Raw genomic sequence first — 19,537 nt, 5'->3', positions numbered from 1 at the left:
CCGTCCACCCCCGTTTAGAATAGCCTACCTACGTACCCGCGGCCATTCTGGCTACGACCGCAGACCTATCAGCAGGTTTTATGTACTGCTCTGGTTCGGATAGGTGACCTCGAGGTACGCGCTCCGGGAAGTCCAATGTTTTGCACAAAGCCTAGCCATTTAGAGGCACAGCTTCCCATCCACCAATGATACTTTTTTACCTTTACCAGTGACCGTCAATACTGTCGTACATGAGCCTGGAATGCCTTTGTTCACGCAGTCAAGAACTAAATCCGCCCCAAACCAGGCGCTGTGAGCAAACTCCCAACTTTTAGCGGGGTAGCCTCCTTTAATACACCCTACGTTCCCCAGCGCCGCCGCTTTTGACGGAGATGTGTTCTTGTTCCAGTCATTCACCCAATTAGGCACGATCCAGACGCGAGCGACAACAACTACCCATCCACAGCGGCATTATCACCCGATAGAAGTACCCTGGTCCGCAACATCAAAGCCCGCAATGGGTCTCAGTTCAAATACACTCTCCAGTTCTGGGATACACGGCACGACCGGGCTTTTTACCAACTAGACCACGATAGGGTGATTTCATCGATGTCTTTCTCATCTGATGGGCGCAAGCTGGCGCTGGGGGGCAAGAAACTTGTTGTCATGTCTGGTATGAAGAATCTCCCATACTTGCCTGGGAAGACCTGTGTATGGGTCTCGAAGATACCTCCGCCCGTGCCTAGTTCTCTCCTACTAGAATTGAGAACGAGCAGGAGAGGGCGAAGAGGTCTTTCTGATTATTTAATCTACTTATTGTGTTCTCTTTCTAGGCACTTGCCTACTCAATGGACTTATTCTGGGTCAGTCTGAGTACACATATCTGGCACGACGTCGATGGATGGATGGATGAAGCGACGGGCCCCGACGAGGAGACCTAAAGGTAGTACTGCTAGATAGGCTACAGTCTATCTGGCTACAATCACCTACAGGAGAGGCTCCAGTAGAGACTACAACAAACCAGCCTAGCGGTCGTTGTTCAGTTGCGGTTGCGCCGTAGCCGTTGCCATACCTGTCTGTACCTAGTGGAGACGCTCGACAACCCTAAGCCCTACCTACACCTGCATTCATTGACCCATGTGATTGTAGCTCTGGTGGATTATGCTACTCTACCCCGGCTAGCATGCCTAGGTAGGTAGTCTATGAGAGTCAAGCTCAGGGTCGCCAGTACGGTGAGGACATCATCGAAGTAAGTACGGATGGTGGACATAGATTGATTACTTAGAGTATGCCCTTCCATCCAACATCTTCCAGGTGGAGATTTCGATGAGGGGCTGGATAATGCTCTTCCGCTGTGGGTCGTGTACCAGCCCGTAATATCCAGTCAACGTAATAGCTTTTACATCAAATACCTGCATAATGCAATTCGGCCACCGGTCAAGTACGCAGTATTACGTTTACGGACACAGTTTGTCCCGGCACCACCGTACCTAGGTAATCACCCAGTGACGACAGACGTTTACCTCCCTGAGGTATATGTACGAGGTCGGGTCTCCCTGACAAATGTTCCAGCTCACCTCGCTCTTCACCCCGCAAGCTCATCTTCCAGAAAACTATTACCATGCCTCAAACCCCCACCCCATCCGGCATCACAATAATCTCCGCCCCCTACCACGTCGGGCTCCGTCACCACCGCGTCGGCAATGGCCCACCCCGCCTCCTCGCCCACGGCCTCATCAACGCCCTCCAAGATCTCGGGCTGACAGTGCACACGGCCGAAATCCCACCGGTGGACGCCTACGAAGGCGAGATCGGGCGCAGCTTCGAAATCATGCGGCGCATTTCTCTAGCCGTAACGGCAGCCGTGGAGCAAAATACTTTCCCACTCATCCTCTCAGGGAATTGCATGGCCAGCGTTGGGGCCGCTTGTGGGCTGAATGCGGCGAAGGCCAGCGCAGGTAGCACCATGAAGGACCTCGAAGATGAGGGGCTGGGCTTTATCTATTTCGACGCCCACGATGATCTGGATTCGCCGGATGTGCATGAGAACGGGTACCTCGATGCCATGGGGCTGTCTATGCTGCGCGGGGAGAGCTGGAAGGCGCTATCGCGCTCGATTCCGGGATATAAGCCGCTTAGCTATGATCAACGGTTTTTGTACGTTGGGCTGCGCGATCAGAGTCCCGTGCAGAGACAGCGAGTGATCAACGCAGGCATGGACGCTATCTGGGGGCGGACGGATGTGCGGGTGGACTATGTCTCCGAGCTGAAGGGGCGTCTGCAAAAAGACGCAGAGCGATATGCGCCGTCTTTGGTGCATCTGGACCTCGATGTGCTGGATGAGTCTTTGGGCAAGGTGAATGATTATCCGTCGCCGGGTGGATTGTTCGAGGAGGAGCTTGTTGGCTGCTTGGATCTTGTGCCGAGGATGGGGACAAGGCCAAGGTCGTTGACGGTTTGCTCGTTTGATCCGGATGCTGGGGATGGGGATGGGGATCGGATTGCGAAGATTGGGGTTCGGGCTGTTGTTGCATTTTGTAGGGCGATGGTGGAGAGTGGGGGGTTGGTGGGACGTTGAGGGGGATTTCTACCTAAGGTATTATAGGTAGGTACATAGGGTACATATGGTAGGAGGAATGGAATATCATGTAGACATCTATATGCTTATTCTGGCGCCAGAACTTGCATAGGGCTAGGTAGGTTTAATTTCCCCTGTCACCGGCAGCTGCTCGGAAGCACAGGCACAGGCATGCATAGAGGTTACTGCATACCTATTGTACCGATCAGATTAGCCCTAGGTACAACTTGGAAGCTTCAGCAGAGTCACTCCCACCAAACCCCATCCATCTGCCTGAGCGTATTACTCCCACAATGAATCTCCCCCGCGCCCACATGATGACTCAAGTAGTCATTGATAAAGCGCACACTCATCCCAGCTTTCCCATAGACCTCCTCCACCGCAGATTCCAGCACATCCCTCCCATTAATCACCGGACCCCATGGCTTCGGAGCCAGATACCGATCTCCCAGGACAATACCGTTAACGGCCGCCGGGTAGAACGCCATCATCAACCGTTCACCGGACATCGGGGGTGGCGTGTGCGGTGGGAGTCCGTCGGGCCCTGGTTGCGTGAGAGCTGAGATTGCAGAGCCCTCTGCGTCAAAGTCCCGGAAGAGGGTTGGGATGCGCAGGACGTCGGTTTCAGCAAGCGGGATCTCGGAGAGGAGGACTTGCAGATTCGCGTCGATGTGCCGTTGCGCGTAGGCGTTTGCGTTTAGGAAGGTGGTGTTAGACAGGAGCTGCGTGATCGTCAAATTCTCGCCAGGTTCATCCGTTTCTGCCTCGAAGCTGATAGCCGAGATATTCCCATGCCCTCCCCTCTCCAGCGTACGTAGAAGCTGAAGCGCAGGCCTTGTATCCGCAATGCCAACCGTAAAACCCAGCTCATTCCCAAACGGCAAAAACTGCACAAACTCATCGACATGCCCGATAAGCAACCACCCGGTCTCCAGGATCAACGGAGTTTGAAGACGCTGCGCGTGCAGAAAATCCAGCATCGACTGCGCCGGCAACTCGCCGTAGTGCCTGCCCATGATGATCCGGCCAGCGGGGTAGGGAACACCACGCTTAGAAACATACGACGGAATGGTCTCCAGGTTCCCGAAGCTGTTGACCTCGCGGTGTCCGAGCCCCGAGCGGCTGGGGCCAGTGAGAGGCTGGAATCCGCCGACCCCTGGGCCACGCAGCTGGGTGAAGACTTGGCGGCCGGCGGTGCGGGTTGACTGTGCGGAGCGCAGGATTACGCGGATGGAGATGGGTCCATGTGCACCTGGCATGCTGGCGTACGCGGGCTCGATGAAGTCCTGCGCCCAGATGTCGGATGAGGTGTTGAAGAGGAGGAGGGGCGTGGTGATGTTTGCTTGGGCGCGGGCTGTGTCGAGTTGCGTGATGAAGTTGTTCTGGATGGGGTCTGTTGAGTGTGCGGCTGAGTCTGAGGTTCTGGGTGATGTGCTGATTAGGGTTTCGACTGTTTGGAGGTGGTGGTGTGTGAGCACGGGGGCCATGTGTAGAGCTACGGCGTCGGAGGCTTGGATGCCGTTGGCCTCGGTTACGTCGAACTTGACGAGCACGGAGCCGTCCCAGATGGAGGCGTCGGTGACGAGCTCGCGCCCGTCGATACCCAGTGTGATTCCGTCGCGTAGCTGCGTGGAATTGAAGGAGAATTCCTGGTCGACGAGACGCCAGGACTGGGTTGAGTTGATGTTGTCGGGGTCGTCGAGCACAAACAGTCGAACACGATCATATGCAGCTTGCGGAGTTGCATAGATGCGAGCTGTTGCCTGGTCGGACACGTTCAACGGGAGTGTCCTGAGCGGCGCGACGTATTCAGGTGCAAGAAGTAGGTCGCCCGAGGCGTCGTGGCAGGCGGCCAGTTCATCGTTGCTCCAGGGGTTGCCGATGCTGTCGGTGATGGTGCAGCGGTGATGCTTGTCGCCGATATTGGGGAGGAAGATGGCTCCGTGCTGAGGAGTCCAGAGGGCTTTGTTGAGTGTGTCTGAGAGGCCATCCAGGTCGACGAGACCGTCTCGATTGGAGTCGGCGCGGATGTCTGGCTGCAGGCAGGAGACTGCGCTGGCCAGGGCCAGGGAGAGCAAACCGGCTCTGTGCATGATGAGGGAATTGAAGAGAGGAATAATGTTGAATTGATGCTGCTTCCAGTGTGGTCTTTATAGTACGTAGGTCTTCATCATTGTGGATAGTTGGAGAAGCCTCATTCTATACCGGAACAGGCTAGTTTTATGGCCAAGCCTGAGAGCCCATCCAACACCTTGATACAGGCAGATAGTGGCATTCATTACTTAAGAAAACTTGATAACAGGTGCATTCTTGCAGCCTAGGGAACATGAGTGGATGGCCGCTAGTTCTTCCCTTATCAACCAATGGCGTTCGATCTCGGGGGTATATAATGGCTCCGGAAAGACGTCCATGAGTGTCGATTGCAGCAATCTTGGAACTCCAACATCAAAGATGAACTTGCTTGCACTGTACACCGTCACCCTGCTTATAGCAGCAGCAGGAGTTGCGGTACGTACCTCCACCCCATCCACCCCCCTCTACCTGCACCCCACTGACACGGAACAGTCCAGGTCCCTCAGCATCACCAACGCCAGCATCTCCGCCATCCAAGAAGCCCTCAGCACTGGCCACATCAACGCCATCCAACTAACAGCAAAGCACCTGCACCGCCTTGCCCTCTACGACCGGCGCGGGGGCAGCCCCCTCGACCCAAGCCGCCTAAACTCCATCCCAATCCTAAACCCCTCCATCTTCACCGCAGCCCAAGAATCCGACACCTACCGCGCAACCCACAACGGCTCCATCCGCTCGCCCCTAGAAGGAATCCCGGGCACAATAAAAGACAGCTACATGATGGCCGGGCTCACAGTGGCGGCTGGCTCGCCGGCCTTCGTGAACCTTACTGCAATATCCAACGCATTCACAGTCCAGCGGCTTCGCGACGCGGGCGCTCTCATACTAGGAAAGACGAATATGCCCCCCATGGCCAACGGCGGCATGCAGCGTGGGGTGTACGGGCGCGCTGAGAGCCCGTATAACAGTTCCTTCTTAGCGGCGGCGTATGCGTCCGGCTCGTCGAACGGTGCCGGTGTAGCGACGGCAGCAGGGCTAGGTGTGTTCGCGATGGCCGAGGAGACGGTGTCGTCGGGCCGCTCGCCGGCGTCGAATAATGGGCTTGTGGCGTATACGCCGTCGCGGGGGCTGATATCAATTCGTGGGAACTGGCCGCTTATGCCGGAGGCGGACGTTGTTGTTCCGTATGCGCGGAGCGTGGAGGATCTGCTGGGTGTGTTGGATGTTGTTGTTGCTGAGGACCGTGAGACGAGGGGGGATTTCTGGCGCGGTCAGCCATTTGTTGAGCTTCCTGCTGTCGAGGATGTCAAGCCGAACTCGTACCTGGATCTTATGGAGGCGGATGCGCTACGTGGGAAGCGCATCGGTGTTCCGAGGATGTATATCGGGAAGTACGCGGATGATCCAGACGCACAGCCGACGTGGGTAAGCTCTGAAGTGCGCGAGCTCTGGGCTCATGCGCGCGAGAGACTCGAGGGTCTCGGTGCCGTTGTGGAAGAGGTTGACTTTCCCCTGATCACGAACTTTGAGACACCCGGGCATGCAAGTCAATGGGAGACAGAGTACCCCATCCCAGGGCAAACAGAGGACGCCGAGTCTGGCCCTTCTCGACTCGGGGCATACGCCTGGGACGACTTCCTCCGCATGGTCAACGACACGACCCCTGGCTCGATCTCCAGCCTCTTCGATGCAAACCTCGATCCGGCCCTGATATCCCCGCAGCTCCCAGGGACACTGCCAGACCGCTACGGCAACACCTTCAACAACAGGACCGCGTCCAACAGCGCAATGGTCGCCAGTATCAGTGGCCGGAACGGCTCGAGCTCATCCATCTACGACCTCCCAAGCCTGCAATCCTACCTATCCTCCCTCGAGACCCGCCGCAAACACGACCTAGAGTCCTGGCTTGATGAGCAGAATCTCGACACCCTCGTTTGGCCTGCAGCGGGAGACATCGGGCGCAGTGACGCCGAGACAAACGAGACATCTGCCCTGCACGCCTGGCGCAACGGCGTCTTCTTCTCGCATGGGAACTACGCGATTCGCCGCTTTGGCGTGCCGACTATTACAGTGCCCATGGGGTTGACAAGTAAGAGTCGCATGCCCGTTGGTCTGACGTTTGCGGGGAGGGCATATGATGATAGTAATCTGCTGAGCTACGGGTTTGCATTTGAGGCTGCTGGGAACATGTCAACGTGTCAGCATCGATCGCCTCCGCTAACGCCGGAATTGCCCTCTGACATTATCGATACCCCTGCTGCTGCTGGGAACACCCCCACGCGCTCGTTCGTGGGCACGGAGCCACCAAGACTAAATGCGACCGCGAGAAGGCTTTCCATCTGTGCTGGAGACAGCGGAAACGATAACGAGGTGATGGAGATCTCCGGGTGCGTCGAAGCCCCCATATCAGGATCCGGCAGTGGTGGGTCGGGACCCATCTCCGTCGATGTCGAAGTCTTCGTTGACGGCGTCGAGGTCCGCCCCGTGCATCTGGAGGACAACGGAACCTGGCGTGCCGTCACAAGCGCCGTGCCCTATGACGACCCAGCTGGCGCAGTCCCTGTTTGGGTCGTCAATAAGCCGGATCAGAGCCTAGCGATGGTTGTTGTGGTTGCATCGGCGGGGAATGGGAGGAGTGACGGGAAGCTGTTGTTTGTTTAGGCGGGATGTTGCGGGACCATGATGGTATGGTATGATATGGTGGTATGGTATGGTAAACGCAACAGTGTGATCCAACGCCTACTAGCTATGATGGTATACTGTATGTACTAGGTAAGGTATTAGAGTATGGTACCATAGAGCCCAGCAACCTTACTTGAATTACATCAGAAACACCGGTCCAGCATCGAAAATACCATCCCAGTCTACATCCACCCGCCCATCCTCGAGCGTAGTGCCGTTGGCAACCTCCGTATACGCCCCCTGTCCCTGCCTCTCCGCAGCAAATTTTCTCCAAAGGCCCTCAAGGAACCCCGCCGCCTCGCGCATAGCCATTGTGCCCAACTCCACGGTGAGCATGTTTAGTTTGTGCGTCAGATAGTCTTGAAAGACCTTATCGCCCCGGGCTGCACTTTCCACGCCCGCGATCACCATTGGCCATAGAACAAATTTATGCAGCAAGGTCCTGCCACCGCCACTGCCACTGCCACTAGGTGCATCTGAATCAGACGCGAGCTTAAAGAGAGCTGCAATGGAGGTTGTGAGAGATGCGTAAGCGGCGTTGAGGAAATGGGATTGAGATTGCGTTTCTGCTTCTGCTTCTGCTTCTGCTTGTCTCCAGTGCCGATGCCCCGTGCCCGTGCTCAAAATGACATATGCAGTTGCCGCAGATTGGAAGCATCTTGCTAGTAATTCCCAGGCTTGCAATTCCATCTGCTCCGGATTGGGTTGGCTGTGAATGATTAATTTCGCCCATGTCTCGGGCGAAAACCGTTGCGCCGCGAGCACGACATCGGCCACTGGAGAGAGCCCTATAGCTGTTTTCTTTTCTTGTCCTTGATCGGAGAAATAAGCTATATTCCCACCAGCCCTCAGTATATTTGCTCTGATAATCCCCTTCAGAATCTCATCAGGCACAGGCGTCAATGAGTTGCGGCTATCAAAGCCCATGCGGCCGGTTTTCAGCAAATCGAGATACGTCTGATGCTCGGTCACGACCTCTTCGCGACGATGGGTTAATGGAGCCGTGGTCGTCCCGAATACATCGACCGTCATGAGATGGAAATCGAGGAACGCATCGTGTTTTGGTACCGGTAAGGGTGCTGGTAGTCGCGCCCGCTCTAGCAATGCAAGAACGACCTTGGCGCCGTGCAAATGCGCGCGCCAGGCGCCGTACGCGCTTTCCTGGATCTGCACTGATAGGAAAAGTGCGATGCTTGACAAAATGCCATGCTGCTGCTGGGTCGAGACTTGGCCTCGCTCTTGCATGCCAATTCCCACGTCAAGACAGAGGCCGTTGACCTGATTTTGGAGCAGACGCGCGGCGGATGCCTGGTGGTGATAGAATGGGTTGAGATTCGGGGCTATTTGCTCTCCAGCTGGCGGCGATGCTTGATCTAGACGCTCCAGGTGGAGTGTTTTGTGCATCGTGACGATGCAGAAGTTGAGATGTCGATCGGCCTGGGCAAACCTCAACCAGTCTGCCATTGTGATCTCCGGCCTGCCTTCCGGAGAAGCGGAGACATCTGGTGCAATCTTTGCGTTGTCTATACAGTATCTCCGATGTTGGAGACGAGATTCATCAGCCTACCTGGCATAGATGTCAGGGTCATGCCGCCAGAGACATAGAGGAACTTCTGAAAACGTACAGTACGCAATAACTTCATGAACCTCATTCCCCGGTGCGATATCGTCGTTTCTCACGCCTAGACTCCAACCTGCTATTGGTATGCCTGCGGGTGCGAATGCAGATACAGGCACATGCGGCTCTTCCCTTGCCCCTCGTGCTTTTCCCCTTGGTACCGGCACACAATGACGCCATCGCAGCGGCTTCGCGTTAGAGTAGCCGGGGCACTCGAGCCCTTTCTTGGCGCATTTACCGCAACTCGGTTTGCTAGAGTCGCAGCGGACACGGCGCTGGCGGCAGGCGTGACATTGGGGGCCTAGGGACATGATTCTGAGGAAGGAGTAAGATCGTTGATGGTGGGAAGATATCCCATCTGATTGATAAAGATGTGCCCCGGACAAGATAAGGATTGCGCTTATCTGATTGCGTAGTTTGGAGTAAGGGAACAGAGATGTGATTGGCGGAAAGCCCTAATCGTTGCATGTTCTGCTTCCCGGCTACCAAATGTTTTTATAGCGTGCTGCTGCTATGCGACTTGGCTGTCGATGATGAAGATTCACATGATAGTAATTAGACACAATCTGCTCTTAGTGATAGTTTAGGGATGTATGGTATCTCTTTGGAACATGTGCTTGCTCCTCGCCCAAGGCGCAGACTATAGATTCAAAGAGTGGATAGATATGTCAGTATAGTGCTTATGGTGGCATTGCAGGCTCCTATAGAAAAATAGGCCTTGCCTAGTCAAGTATATTTTCTTTATTCAGCGTTTAAGGCAAGCAGATAAGTAGAGCCTCTCTATCATGCGCCGACTTCTCAGGTTGGCCGAAACAGATGTACCTAACAAAACAATTTTATGCGGTTATCCAGATCCAACTAGAAGCCTCTAGCAGCCCAACCCACCGGCTGTCTGCACGGTTGCGTTGCGCCGTAACCGTTGCCATAGTGGAGACACAACAATAGCCCAAGAGCCCGATCCCCACCCTTCCCGAGAAGAACGTTGAAAATTTTCCTGGTGCTCCGTGCTCCAGCCTCCATCTCTATCGGTGCTCTCCGGTTTGGATTCGGAGAGGGGGCCTGAAGAGGAAACGAACCCTTCAGCTGGAGCTTGAGTGGCGAGAAAATTGTGAAAAGAGATATCTAGAGAGTAGAAAGGGGTTTTGAGTCTTCGACAGTAGTAGTGACCATGATTGTACTCAAGGTACTGAGGTAGCCCAAGATTTACCGTATTGCACCCGCCGTGGTGAGGAGGGGGTATCCGTGCCGATATATATTTTGCGGCTTAGGTAGGATAGGCTGACCACCATAACCTCGCCAACGGTACTCCGTAACTTGACCAATAATATATTTATTGTTGACGTCTACTCCGTCACATTTAAGGCGCATGATGCTTACAGCCATTAAGCCAAGCAACAGCCAATGGCAACTACATTATTACATGTTCGAACAGGCGAACCCTGCATTTGAGCCGCTATCCTCAATGCTCCGGACTATAAGCCAGTCGCTCCGAACACTCCCCCAAACCTGCCGAGGCCACAGCTGCGGCTGCGCCTCACTACTATTGGATATCAATCTGCAAGCAACAGAAGCCCGAGAAACGGCGAGGGCGGAAGTCTCGGCATTTTTCTTGCTATTACCTAGGTAACGAAGCAAGGGTTTTCTTTGGGAAACGACATATCACATTCCCATTTGATCCCGCGGCCGGATACTGATAGCCGACTGTAGCCGCGACGGGGCCAATAGGCGCTTATTCTTACTCATATGCAATTTCAACTGACTCAGCTCTGACACTTTGTGACTGACAGTCAGCGGCCCAACACTGAGGAACAGTCATACTCCGGAACATATCCCAGAGTCATAACCAGCATGGATTAGCAACCATGCCTAGCCATGAGGCATGAGGCATGCTCTCGGCACCAAACACTTCGGACCTTCACAGGCACAGGCACAACGGGCAGCGGGCCAAAAACAAGAAAACCCTTGCCATCCCAGTTCCACCCTTTGCAAGAAATTTCCCGATCGATCCGAGTGCCGGGCATTGCGGCTGGAGCTGGCCCGCTGCGGGTCCGGAAAATTTTTCAGTCGGTCAGCAAGACCCTCCGCTGGTGTTCAACCGAGCCACAGCCGGCGCCCAACCCAAGAACAACCTCGGAAGAGAGCTTGTTGAGCTCAATCTGCAGGGCGAACTGATCCACGGTTCAGCTTGCCTTGACAAGCCATGACTAGGAAATGAGTAAGCGGAGCGACGGAGGAACCGGAGATTAGTCTAGTTCCGAGGAGCCTTTGTGTGTGCTGTATCAAAGGCCGGCAGAATGGTTTGTTTGAAAGAATTTAGAGATATCAAATCCTCTGATGCCAGGAGTGATGGGGATTGAAGAATCGAACCAGATGTTGAGCTTGGACAGTGGATTAGATGTTGCAGCCTTGGAGCCTGATTTCTAAAGCTGGTGGTCCATGCATCGGCAGCCTTGCCGAGGCAGGTCACGTGAGACAAAGCTACTCCGCAATTCGTTTATAGACCCCGAGTTGGGCCAGCTCAGGGCCAAGGCCAGGTCCAGACTCCAGACTCTGGAATCTGGAGTCGAGCACGTCAACAGTTGAACGTGACTAGTAGCCTACGGAGATAAAGTCAGAACCTTTGTCGGGGGTATCCTGCTCGCGTGCCGGTATCAGTGCGGGATGCAGGTGTTGATGTCATCAATTAGCGGGGATTAGAAATCCGAGACAAACCCTGGAGACGGTCCGGGGTGACAGCTGCAAGAATTAATAATCGGTTCATTTTGTCAGCACTCCGACGAGCGCAAGCGAGACGGGCTGCAAATTAATGGCAGCCGAGATAACAGAACCCTTGTCCTGCCTTTCCGACATGGGTATGCGCCTCGTATTACCTTACTGGGAGCGATGAGATCAGACGGGCTCACACGTGGTGTTTGTGGCTGACCCCGGTAAGCGAGTACGATAAATTCCGGATGTGTTCATAAAGCCGTAGATACGAGATGTGAAGAGCACAATGCCCTTGTCAAGTGTCATAGTGGTTGTCTTTTCCTACGTCCGATGTCCGGTGGCGATGATGTCGTCGCGGTGATGTCTTGTATCCCAGATAGGCTTCATCAGGCAGATCTCGCAGAATGTAGATCTTGAGGCGACAGCTCATCATAGCAGTGACATTGTACAGTCGGTCGCAGTCGTGGTAGACGGAGTCACCAACCATGAACCGAGCGACGAACACGTCTGCGATGGGTAAGCACTTGGCTGACACCGGGCAGTGCGGCTCCTCCGCATCTCAGCCCCGCCCCGTCAGAGTCATAGGCAGTGTCTGTAAGGAGTAAGAGATTGATTGGAGATAAGCCAATGAATGTGGCAGCCTGTGACTCTCAGCATCTCAGGTCGTCGTACAGTGTCGAGTCCAGGCATCATTGTTTACTATTCCTGCTTTGACAATCGGTTGCGTATTCGCTCCGTCGCTTTGAATGCGAACAGACGAATGGAACGATCGCCTTTCAGTCAGCAGCCAAGTGTTTGATGCATACTTGGCTTGTCGCGTCCTGATCGCATCATCCAGCCCTACGCTGAGGCCGGGCACTCGGGTACTCGGATCGTATCAGTAGGCGGCGCATGGCTTGGTCTGGAGCATCCAGCGGTCTTGTTTGAGATGCAGACCTGGAGTTCCGAGTACCAATAACCGGCGTTTGGAGATAAGAAAGACGAGTCAAAGAGTCATTCTGCGGCTGAATAATAATGAGCATGGATGAGGATGGATTAGTTTCCGAATAGTTCTCTGGATTGATGGAGTTTGTCAGGCAGCCCGGAGATTACCAATAGCCTGGCAGAATCACGGGAAATTGTTGCGATCCGATCTCCGGTGCCTTCCTTTTCGGGGTCTTTTTGGGCTGGCCTGCGGTTGCTCAATCCGGTATAGCGGAGCGACGGCTACCCGTGACTCACAATTTGGGAGACCTGATTGGGTCCAACGGCAGAGGCGGTGAATGTCAATCCTCAGCGTTAGTCCCGCTGATCGGATCCACGGAGCCCAGCTAGGGCGACTGAAATTTTTATGCCTGGCCGGCCTGCGAATCACCCGGTCGGACTTACGGAGTGGAGAGTGGAATTAACCAAGGGAAAACAGAAGCAAATCGAATTAGCGTGCCTTTCCTCGGCGATGCGATTATGAATCAGAATTGATTTCAGGAAACAAAGCCTAGTAAAAAAGAAAAGAAAGAAAAAGCGGCCCACTCTTGGATATATCATAACGAAACCCATCCCTCGATCCCCAGTCCTTTCTGATCGATCTCCTCTTCACCGACTCAACCCAGCATCCCTCCTACCTAACCAGGACGCCTCAGCCCTCCACGTATTCTCGAACATCAGCCACCGAAACCTCTAGTCGGACACTGCAGATTCGCATCGGCGCCCAGCGTATCAACGACGGGGTTACGAGACAAGACCGAGATCCTGGGCAGAAACGCGCAGGGTCCCTTCGTTAATTATCGGTGGTATCAAGGAGATAAGGCTAAGGCAGTCAGCCTCTCGATACACCGCCGCTGCGCCCCAGCCGCTATTGGCCGATCGGCCCAGTGTCAACTAGACCTAGTGCTGTGCTGCCTGAGTCACCGTCACAGGCTACAGCTGAGATCATAAACACATCAGGTCGCCCCGGATTCCACAATGTCCTCAACAATTTTCTCTCCACCTTCTGCCTCTATTTCTACTTCAACTGCCTCTGCTCCTGCTCCCTCCTTTACATCCTACTTCAACGCCCTCACCCGCAAGCGCCAGCAGAAGAAAATGAGCATCACCCAGACCTACTACCTCGCCCACACCGCCCGCCGGAAGCTCACCCGCGAAGCCTCCCGGGCGGACCACGACCTGCGCCTGCTGGTCGGCCACGCAAACCTCCTCGACTCACTGATGCTCGACCTCGCCGACGCCGAGCAGGAACAAGAGCGCTGGTTCAACCAGACCGTCAGCGGCGCGACAAAATCTGCCTACCGCGACTCGCAACAACACCACATCCACTGGGCCGAGACACTGGTCGAAGAGCCCGAGGAGGACTGGGATCCCGAGGATTTGTCGGAGAGCGACTCGGATCTCAGCGAGGAGGAGGACTCGGACTTTGAAGAAGACTACGCGCCGACGCCTGTTGTTCGTCGACGAGCCCCATCGCCCGTTGCTATCATCACGGAAACCGAGCTGGAGGATTACGACTCCGCCTCGGACTCGGACTCAGAATTCGAGTATGAGTACGATGACGCCGAGGATCTGGACGAGCTTGCGCTCACGCGCTCGCCATCCCGACAACCGCCTGAGCTGTCGCACGACGAGGACGACAGCGAAGACGACAGCATGCCGCCCTCACCACCACAGCCGATCCTCGAGTCCTTTGACGAGAAGGCAGCGCAAGCCGAGCTGTCTCTCACGGACTCGGACTTCGAACATGGATATTACGTCCGGCAGGCGCAGCAGCCGATTATCGAGGCGATCGAGGCATGTTGATCAGTCTCTTTTCTCTCGGCGGCGACTGCGCTCTCCTCTCTACTACGGATTGAATATATAATACGTGATACCCTGACGACGATTGATGTTCGGCATTGACATTTAGCGTTTGCATTTGAGCGACGCAAAAGGATGGCATGGGCATTGGCATACATACCATATGCATTGTCTGGCGTTTTGGATTTGTTTGATTATTGGGTCGGACATGCTCACTCTTCTCTTGTTTACACACTATCTACTACGAATGAGTATATAGCATCGACCATATTCCTATATGGTACAAATTACAAATACACATCATAATCTCAAAGTCTCAAATCCTTTCTCTTCTACACAGTAACTCAGTAACCCAATAGCTTAAGCATTGGCCGGCACGCGGCTGCCGATCGCACAAGCACACCGCTTGACCCAAGCTTGTGAACCTTACCAGGGTTCCCGCGGAAGCCCAGTCACATGCCGCGATGACTGGTCAATGTGTGACACTGACAACGAACATGGATCATGGATCATCCCGCGGAGTTGTCCCTGCCCGCTGCCGCGATTATCTGATCTAGTCGCCGCTGGGCCTCGCCTTGCCTCGGAGCGCGAAGGGTTCCGACACCGGCCGTTGGTACTTATGAGTCGCTTTCACTCATAGTAATTTCCGTCTCGATGTGCAGTATTATTGACTTTAGACTACTGTGCTGGATTGATATTGATCATCTGATCACATCCCATCGCATTGCATCGCGTTCTCGGAATCACCGGGCAGGGCGCGGGCGCGCCCTACGGCGTTTGACCTCTACACCACATGCATGTATGAATCATCCATGTGCTTCGCTTCGCTATCTTACCCTACCCCTCAGCTACATGGATAATCATCCTAGTCAATACGTGCTCGTTCAGAAAACGGGCACTGCCGGAGTGGAGGCTCATCGCTGCCTTTCCGAAGCCCCGGTCACTGTCGCACAAAGTCAGATCGTAATCTCATCACAATCACACAGATGAGATGAGATGCGATGAAAGTAAACGCGTAAACGAGCTGGCCAGTTACAGTCGGCTATTCGGAACCGGAAGGGAGGAAGAAAAGGATGGAGGAAGCTCGGGGTGTTGTTAACCCCGACTCCGAGGGCCGGTCTGTCCGGCGTCCGCTGTGATCGACGTGCACGGACGCTGGAAAAGGGAAATCCGCGGGTAAAGCGGCGGGGACCTTGGGGCTTCTCGGGCTTGGTCTGGGCTTAAGGTTTGGTTGTATTTAAGGGTTGGTTGGGGCGACCACCATAGAATCTAGGTAGATGAATCGCAGGATAAGCTGTGATTTGATTTCATTGTGCTTGATGCATATCTTGTTAGCAGGGAATGCGGTTGAGTCTCGAGATTCAATGTTTTTGCTTTTTCTGCTGAAGGGGAAGTGCGGAGTTAGCGTAAATTATTGCTTTTGCATCCCCAACATCTACCATATGCCCTGGGTGCCAGTGATGCGGGGTAAAGGGTTCAGAGTCATAGTAGTACAGACGCATACAGTGGACTAACTATGCATCGCTGATAAATAGGTTGAGAGGAGTCAAATCTATCCATGTATAGCAGGGATAAGGGTCGAACAGGCCCGGCCACCGGACCGGACCACTTGACAATGCTATACCTTACTCCGCAGCCAGGGCCCAGTGAGTCATGTCGTGCTGCTCTACTTCTGAAAACTCGAGAGCAAGTCTGCTGCAAAGCATGAATGTGAAGCGGCCTGATAGATGAGGATGCTCTCATCAATGTCGGACAATCTACGGCCTGGGCAAGGGCAACGCTCGGTCTTTATGGAGATAGCTCGGATCAGATTAAAGTTCGTTTTAGCAGGCAGAATTGTACTCCGCATTTTTTGCTTTCCCATATTATGGGTCTGAGCTTACTTAGTATTTCGCAATCTAATGGTAGTTAGGGCTATGCCGGGGTAGACTCGGCCATCACTCGGAGTCTTGGGTTTGAGGGACTCAGTTCAATTTCCAGTGCCAACTACCAATATGTTCAGTAACTAATCCGACGCAATTCCCTTCCATGCCACACAAACAGCCTAACTAACAACAGCCCTGTATTCTCGCTAGGGTTGCCGTAGACCCCGTCCCCGCCTCTCCCCTTCCTCCCCATAGATTCCGAGTTAAAGCACCTTCTCAATAAACCTCTTAACCTGTTCCTCCGTAAACTGCGGCCCAATGTACTTATTCACCTCCGCTTCACCTTTATACCCAAACACAGTCGGGACGGCCGTCACACCATGTTGCTCCGTCAGTTCGGGGCTTTCGTCTGTGCTGATCCAGGCTTGGTATAGCGCTGGGTATTGGGCTCCGACCCTATCGAATACTCAGTAAATTACGTTATGGTATGGGTTAGGTGAGATTGGGGTTGTTGAGAGTGGGCATGGCTACCGCCTCAGAGTATACGCGGGGAAATGATAGGGGAGAGGAAGACGGCGGCGAGCAAGACACGGACATACTTCTCAAAGTTGCGCTTGGTTATTTCGCCGACATGGCTCCAGATCGCGGTGAAGATGATCACGACGGACTTGTGGCTTTTGAGGGCTTCGTCGTATTGACTCTGGCTGGGTTGCGTATGTGCATTAGGACTGCCATGATGATGTTGAACCCGACACTGCCCTGCTATCACGGCAATCTGGGAGGGCTTACTCTGTGATTTGATCCATGCTGAAGATGCAGGTGCCCGTATATAAGGATGGTATGGTACTTTTTAACGCGAGGGGAAAGATGCTTGAAACGACAGGGGGACCGGAGAGGTCTTGGGTCCACTGATGGTTTAGGTATCTCTCTTGCATCTAACGTCCCTACCCCACGGGGGATATCTCGGGGTATTTAAGTCAGATCGTGCTGGACCTAAGGTCGTGAGTTTCATTTCTAAGTTCACATTCACATGTGACCATACATACATGGTGTAACAGCGATGATGAAATGGAGTCTATTAATGAGAGTCTGTGTGGCAGCAGCAAATATCGTGTGTTTTCTTAGTTAGGGGAATAGGTGACGAAGTAAGTCTGCGAGCTGAATAAGGAGACATCGAGATCCCGTCAGCATGCATCTTGGCTACATCTTGGCTACATTAACCCCTCACATTGTAAAGACCGAGTAGACCAAGATCAAGATGCTCACGCCGCAGGGTCTTGCGCATGTTGCCTAGGTATCTAAGAATGTTTTCACGGGTGCCTATACAGCCATGAGTCGGCGCTCAATCTACATTACATGTATGTAATCTTAGCACTGTGCTCTAGGTTGAGGAGAGCAGCTAACCTGTCTAGCGAGGAAGACTATATGGTAATCAACTTTTTGTAGTGAGGTGATGAATTGGCCAGTATGCGAGTTAGGGCACATACCATAGGCATTCTGTCGATTATTCGAACTTTAGCCGCAGCCGTACTCAAAAACAGGCGCGCTGCTTGTTCGGATTTGTCTGTCTACTAGCGAAAGTAGCGAGAGGTACCTGGACACCATAGGCTCGATAAACTTGATACCTAGACTAGGATTGATATCATTATTGTCAAATAACGCCTCTCATTTTGTTGAGTGGCAGGTGATGTGTAAGAATATGTGTTCTCCGTCGTTGTACTCCACGAAGTAGCTGACTCAACGCCCCCACGACTTCCGGAGCTCATAATTCATGGACTGGCACGCCGACTGGGGCATATTCTGGAGTACTACTCCGTAAGTAGGTACTCCGTACTCCGTAGGGTACGTACCCCAGACTGCGTAGATGTGACTTCATGGCCCAGAACACGAACATCAATTATGGGGAATGTATCCGCATACTCTTTACAGGTTTATCCTAAACTCATTTTCTCTGTTTGATAGGAGAATAATTTGTATATCTACGTCAACGCATTATGCATCCCGGGATGACCCTGCAAGGGGTAGCCTTACATACCCCGACCCAGCCCGGACCAGCGGAGTCCTCCCGCGACACGCATCATGTACAACGTGCATACCAAACATCATAAACCTAATGTAGAGTTACCTGTACCACAAACTCATCATAATGGCGAAACAAACTTATATTTCCAGGCAAAAAGACTAACTGTAGCAGTTATAAGGCGTAAATTGGTGTTTTCGCTACGGGCGATACCGGGGATGACGTATTCGCCTCGACCGGCCTAGCCGAGCATCCGGAATCCGGTTGTGACCTCAACGCCCGCTCCTCAACGTTCGTCCCTGTCCCAGTCCCGGTCGCTGTCGCTGTTCCTGACTTACCTTAAGTTCCCGTAGCGCTTGGGATATCCACCTTCATCATTAAATCCCTCCACATTCATCGTTGCTATCAATTATCGCAACAAATAACGCGCTCAGCTTCAAGCCACCATCACCATGTCCCCCACACTCACAGCCCCCGCCTCAACCCCGCAAAATCACCAGTCACCAGACACGAGCACAGCGCTCACGGGAACATGCCCCTGCGGCTCAATATCCCTCACAGTCAACGAATTCGACCTCTCAATACAAAATGGCCAAGGCAATGATACAAATCTCACAATCGACGCCAATAAAACAGCCATCCAAGATCGAAAAAGTACGCTAAAGATGTACTTTGATCTGGATATGATGAACGGTCGGCAAATCGAGAAGTTCTTTTGCTCGTCTTGTGGGGAGTATGTCACCCCTTTACCCCTTCTATCAACCTCCATTTCCCTGCATATGGAAGGGTAGCTATGGCTAACAGTTGACGTGTCCAGACCCGTTATGTCCATGACAGCATTACTTCCCGGCCGCGTGAATCTCACGATGGGGTTGAGGCCAAGAGTCCCCGAGTCGGGATTTGAGGCGAGACGGTCGGCGATGCAGCCTCCTGCTCTGCCACATCGACATTCGCAGGGGAAGGGGAGACTGGATGATGCGGTTCAATGGAGTGCGAAGGCAAACGCCGGGTTAGCATAGTCGGAATGACCAAATGAATGAAAGAGGAACGGAATGTGTTTTGAGATGTAATGTAGCTAGATGATTTCTTTTTCTTATGAGTAACGAGTTTAGAGATGATGAATGATCTGAAACGTTTAAGGATAGAGCCCTCCTTAGCTCTGGCTTTGTTGGTCTGAGATGGTGGGTTACGGTACTATGATTCGAGATAAAAAACTTACCTGGGCAACTTTGGTGGGCTCAGATGAGCAG

At 53.4% G+C, this 19,537-nt stretch overlaps 7 protein-coding genes across 7 annotated transcripts; 4 read left to right on the top strand and 3 right to left on the bottom strand.

Moving 5' to 3' along the window:
* Window positions 1–1,600: 1,600 nt before the first annotated feature.
* On the top strand, window positions 1,601–2,557 carry BDW74DRAFT_173747 (arginase family protein; the record flags this gene model as incomplete). The annotated part of the gene is made up of 1 exon (XM_073727861.1): window positions 1,601–2,557. The coding sequence occupies one exon, from the start codon at window positions 1,601–1,603 to the stop codon at window positions 2,555–2,557; it is 957 nt and encodes a 318-aa protein (XP_073589016.1).
* A 245-nt stretch (window positions 2,558–2,802) lies between these two features.
* On the bottom strand, window positions 2,803–4,650 carry BDW74DRAFT_173746 (protein-arginine deiminase domain-containing protein; the record flags this gene model as incomplete). Its single annotated transcript, XM_073727860.1, has 1 exon — window positions 2,803–4,650. The coding sequence occupies one exon, from the start codon at window positions 4,648–4,650 to the stop codon at window positions 2,803–2,805; it is 1,848 nt and encodes a 615-aa protein (XP_073589015.1).
* Window positions 4,651–5,008: 358 nt separating this feature from the next.
* BDW74DRAFT_173745 (amidase signature domain-containing protein) lies at window positions 5,009–7,291 on the top strand (the record flags this gene model as incomplete). Its single annotated transcript, XM_073727859.1, has 2 exons — window positions 5,009–5,065; window positions 5,123–7,291. 2 exons carry the CDS (start codon window positions 5,009–5,011, stop codon window positions 7,289–7,291), a joined length of 2,226 nt encoding a protein of 741 aa, XP_073589014.1.
* Window positions 7,292–7,450: 159 nt separating this feature from the next.
* BDW74DRAFT_173744 (uncharacterized protein) lies at window positions 7,451–8,776 on the bottom strand (the record flags this gene model as incomplete). The annotated part of the gene is made up of 1 exon (XM_073727858.1): window positions 7,451–8,776. One exon carries the CDS (start codon window positions 8,774–8,776, stop codon window positions 7,451–7,453), a length of 1,326 nt encoding a protein of 441 aa, XP_073589013.1.
* A 4,279-nt stretch (window positions 8,777–13,055) lies between these two features.
* On the top strand, window positions 13,056–14,715 carry BDW74DRAFT_144771 (uncharacterized protein). The gene has a single exon (XM_073723101.1). The coding sequence runs from the start codon at window positions 13,578–13,580 to the stop codon at window positions 14,403–14,405; it is 828 nt and encodes a 275-aa protein (XP_073589012.1). The 5' UTR covers window positions 13,056–13,577; the 3' UTR covers window positions 14,406–14,715.
* A 1,815-nt stretch (window positions 14,716–16,530) lies between these two features.
* On the bottom strand, window positions 16,531–17,073 carry BDW74DRAFT_173742 (thioredoxin family protein; the record flags this gene model as incomplete). The annotated part of the gene is made up of 3 exons (XM_073727857.1): window positions 16,531–16,723; window positions 16,867–16,971; window positions 17,057–17,073. The coding sequence occupies 3 exons, from the start codon at window positions 17,071–17,073 to the stop codon at window positions 16,531–16,533; spliced, it is 315 nt and encodes a 104-aa protein (XP_073589011.1).
* Window positions 17,074–18,739: 1,666 nt separating this feature from the next.
* Window positions 18,740–19,306, top strand: BDW74DRAFT_173741 (uncharacterized protein; the record flags this gene model as incomplete). Its single annotated transcript, XM_073727856.1, has 2 exons — window positions 18,740–19,020; window positions 19,105–19,306. 2 exons carry the CDS (start codon window positions 18,740–18,742, stop codon window positions 19,304–19,306), a joined length of 483 nt encoding a protein of 160 aa, XP_073589010.1.
* Window positions 19,307–19,537: the final 231 nt, after the last annotated feature.

This window comes from Aspergillus multicolor, assembly GCF_047715735.1.
Source record: "Aspergillus multicolor strain CBS 133.54 unplaced genomic scaffold BDW74scaffold_2, whole genome shotgun sequence".
Taxonomy (NCBI): domain Eukaryota; kingdom Fungi; phylum Ascomycota; class Eurotiomycetes; order Eurotiales; family Aspergillaceae; genus Aspergillus; species Aspergillus multicolor.
Note: the sequence above shows the minus strand (reverse complement) of the source record. Positions and strands in the feature narration are given on the sequence as shown.

What these genes read in the sequence shown, in the direction of transcription:
- BDW74DRAFT_144771 (XM_073723101.1), top strand. Translation starts at nt 13,578, where the DNA reads ATGTCCTCAACAATTTTCTCTCCACCTTCTGCCTCTATTTCTACTTCA.